Source organism: Galeopterus variegatus, unplaced genomic scaffold (genome assembly GCF_000696425.1).
Source record: "Galeopterus variegatus unplaced genomic scaffold, G_variegatus-3.0.2 Scaffold11995, whole genome shotgun sequence".
Lineage (NCBI taxonomy): Eukaryota > Metazoa > Chordata > Mammalia > Dermoptera > Cynocephalidae > Galeopterus > Galeopterus variegatus.
In genome coordinates this window covers 13,139-16,193 of record NW_007738106.1, presented here as the reverse complement: position 1 = coordinate 16,193, position 3,055 = coordinate 13,139, and the positions used below count along the sequence as shown (strand labels likewise).

Here is a 3,055-nt window from a genome sequence, read left to right as displayed (position 1 = left end):
CCCTGTGTTGTTGGTCCCCGGTGGCGAGGAACCAACACCTAAGCAGGCAGCATCTAATCTAGAAAATACCATCTGAGGTTGAAGTGCTTCAGATAGGGACATCAGCTCAGTGCCTGGGTGAGATCTCCCCACAAAGGGAAACATTAGTCAGCATTATAGCACTAATAGGAGACAGCCTGCTAAAAACACTGTAGGTTTCCAAACCAGGCATATGTACCAGAAACATTAACACAACTGCCTGATAAGGTGCCTAAAATTCCACTCTTAAAGAGCCATAAAAGATCCTCCCTCTGGGTCACAGATAATTTTTTACCTTAGGAATTTCTAAAAACACTCATTACCTGAGCCATTTATCATTTACAGCTGAGGGGGAGGAGGTCTAGAGGCAAAACTTCACAGGACGTGGACCCCAGACACGTGGAGAAGGTATGTGAGAGGCAAGGAAAAGAAAAAAGGAAAGGTCCCGAAAGACGGGAAGCTGGCTGAGTCTGAACCTGGCCATTTCCCAGTCGTCCTCCAGTCAAAAGAACAACTCCGCCTGAGTGAGCAGGACCTCACCTCCACTCTCTGTATTTCCTGAGACTCTTCTGAGCTTCCCTGATGACCTACAGGGACGATGGGCAACTTTACAGATCACCACCTAGTGGCTAGGGAACATGTGACAGGCCACCTACCTCTTCAGCACATTCTGCACAGACTAGAACACTGTGAACACCTTTTATTTGCAGTGGGGTGGGGAACTGCCGCGGTAGAGATGGGAATTTAAAACTGTTGACCTGTCCTTACTCTGGGCCAGTGGTTCTCACCATGCAATCCCTGACCAGCAACAACATCATCACCTACCAACTTAGAAATGCAAATTCTTAGGAGCTACCCCAGACCCACTGAGTCAGGAACTCTGTGGGTAAGACTCAGTTCAAGTCTGAAAAATACTGCCTAAGCCTTACATCGAGGGAAAGTTTCCACCGTGTTTCAGGATTAGAGGGTGTCGTCCAGTACCGTAGAAGATGCAATGACCCAGTGTGGCCACACGGTGACACAATTCTGATGTCCTGACATGTAGCGGTAAGGGGCGCGGCAGGGGCAGTGCTGAAGGAAAAGAAAGGCCTCTGCCCGGATGTTGGTGGACTCCTGAAAAACTCAGGAGAATTAGAAAGCCAAGGTAAGCGTTTTTGTAAAAAATAAATTTAAGCCAGTCCCAAAGATGAAGTGGAGTTGGTCCACATAATTCATCTAGAAAGAGAAATGCTGGCCTCTACCAACTGCAAGTTTAAAAATCGCTTTCTTCCAGCGAAAAGGCAGCTCGCTGCAGGTGTAGTTGGTGTAGAGGGAAACAGATGGGCGGCCCCACCTTCCAGGAGGAAAGTCCAGTGGAATTTGAAAGTCTGACTTTCCAGGTGGGGAACCGAGAGGATGGTGTTTCCTTGTCACTCCTGACGCTTCTTTGACTAGGAAACGTCAAGTGCTGAGAGGAAGTTGAGGCCTGAACAGCCCCACCGCCATCACCTTTCCTGTGTTTGACTTCTGCCCTAAGTTCTGTAAAGGACAAGAAGTGCTTTCTGGGCCCAGATCTGCACAGCTGAGAAGGCCATTTTGGGACTGGAAACATAGCAGGGGCAATCTGAAAAGGGGACCACCTTCTCCACCTTTCACAGCACCCAGAGGTATACTAGAGTCTCCAATGAGCCACTAGGAGAGGGAGGTGAAGACCCTAGAAGACAGCCTGAGGCCACGTCAGGGTGATGAGAAAACTCTAAATATTCCCTTTTAGCGTCCCACTGAGGAGGGGTGAGGTCTCAGCCCCAGATGGCAGTCTCAGGCTTCCGTCCCTGGCCGCCTGGCCGCCCCGTGCAGCTGCCGGTACGTGGCGATGTTTGTCTTCTGCCTGAAGCTCTTGCCGCACACCTCGCAGCCGTAGGGCTCCTCGCCGGTGTGGACCTTGCGGTGCGCGAGGACGTGGCAGCGGCTGCTGAAGCTCTGGTCGCGGTCACCGCAGGGACAGGGGCGCTCGCCCGTGTGCGTCCTCTGCTGGATGACGAGGCGCGAGCTCTGGCTGAAGCTCTTCCCGCAGTCGCGGCACTTGGAAGGCTTCTCCCCCGTGTGGGCGCGCCGGTGCGTGATGAGGTTGGCGCGGTGGCTGAAACATGTGGTACAGTCCCCGCACTTTAGGGCCTCTCGTCCGTGTAGGTACGCCGGTGCTTGACCAGGTCCAGGCCGAGACGGCAGCGCTTGCCGCAGTCACTGCACCTGCAGGGCCGCTCGCCAGTGTGGACGCACCGGTGCGTGAGCAGCGACGAGCTGCGGCTGAAGCTTCGGTTGCACGACGGGCACGGGAATGGGCGCTCGCCGCTGTGCGTGCGCTGGTGGCGCGTCAGGTCCGAGCTCCAGCTCAGGGGCTGGTTGCATTGCGGGCACTGGAATGGCTTCTCGCCACTGTGGCTGCGCCTGTGACGGTTGAAGTTGGAGCGGTGGCTGAAGCCCTTGCCGCACTGCGGGCACTGGTAAGGCTTGGGAAGGTCCGGGGGAGAAAGGGGTTGCCAAGGACAGTCGACGGCAGCTCAGGGAATCAGCTCCTTGCCCTCCAAACTGCACCAGTAGAGAATCTTATGAGAAGGCTCTCGGGAGGTCTCGTCCCCACTGGGCAAGGCTGGGAAAAAGAGTCCCCGAGGTCTCCAGCTTCGCAGCCCTCCTTCCAAGGGGTAGGGGTTTCACGTATGTCACCTGCTAGGCGGAAAACAGAGGCCAGGTTCAGAGATGGGTGGAAATGGACTGGAGTGCACATCAAGAGAATCGTGCCCTCGTGTTGAGCCTACCAATGACCCACTGGGCAAATCACTCAGCAGCTATAAGACACTTTTCTCATCTGTAAAATGGGGGAGGGAGGGAGGACATACTTAACCGGTCTGTTAGGATGATTAAGTAGCTGCTTAATAAATATTTGCTGAATGGAGCACTTGGAAAAGTAAAGAGATACACAGATTCAAGGGGTCCACAATTACTTCAAACTCAGCGATCTGGCTTCTCCCTAGAAACCAGACAATCCAAAAACAAAATA

General features: G+C 53.6%; 2 protein-coding genes across 2 annotated transcripts in view; both read right to left on the bottom strand.

Moving 5' to 3' along the window:
- The window catches only part of LOC103610900 (zinc finger protein 774-like), a 5,402-nt gene extending 4,343 nt beyond the window's left edge, over positions 1–1,059 (bottom strand). Inside the window, exon 1 of the mRNA XM_008594963.1 lies at positions 1,000–1,059. Coding sequence (XP_008593185.1) covers positions 1,000–1,059 — 60 coding nt within the window. The remainder of the gene's footprint in view (positions 1–999) is intronic.
- A 756-nt stretch (positions 1,060–1,815) lies between these two features.
- On the bottom strand, positions 1,816–2,507 carry LOC103610899 (zinc finger protein 271-like; the record flags this gene model as incomplete). The annotated part of the gene is made up of 2 exons (XM_008594962.1): positions 1,816–2,137; positions 2,173–2,507. Coding segments are annotated over 2 exons (657 nt in total), but the record flags the coding sequence as incomplete, so codon positions are not given.
- Positions 2,508–3,055: the final 548 nt, after the last annotated feature.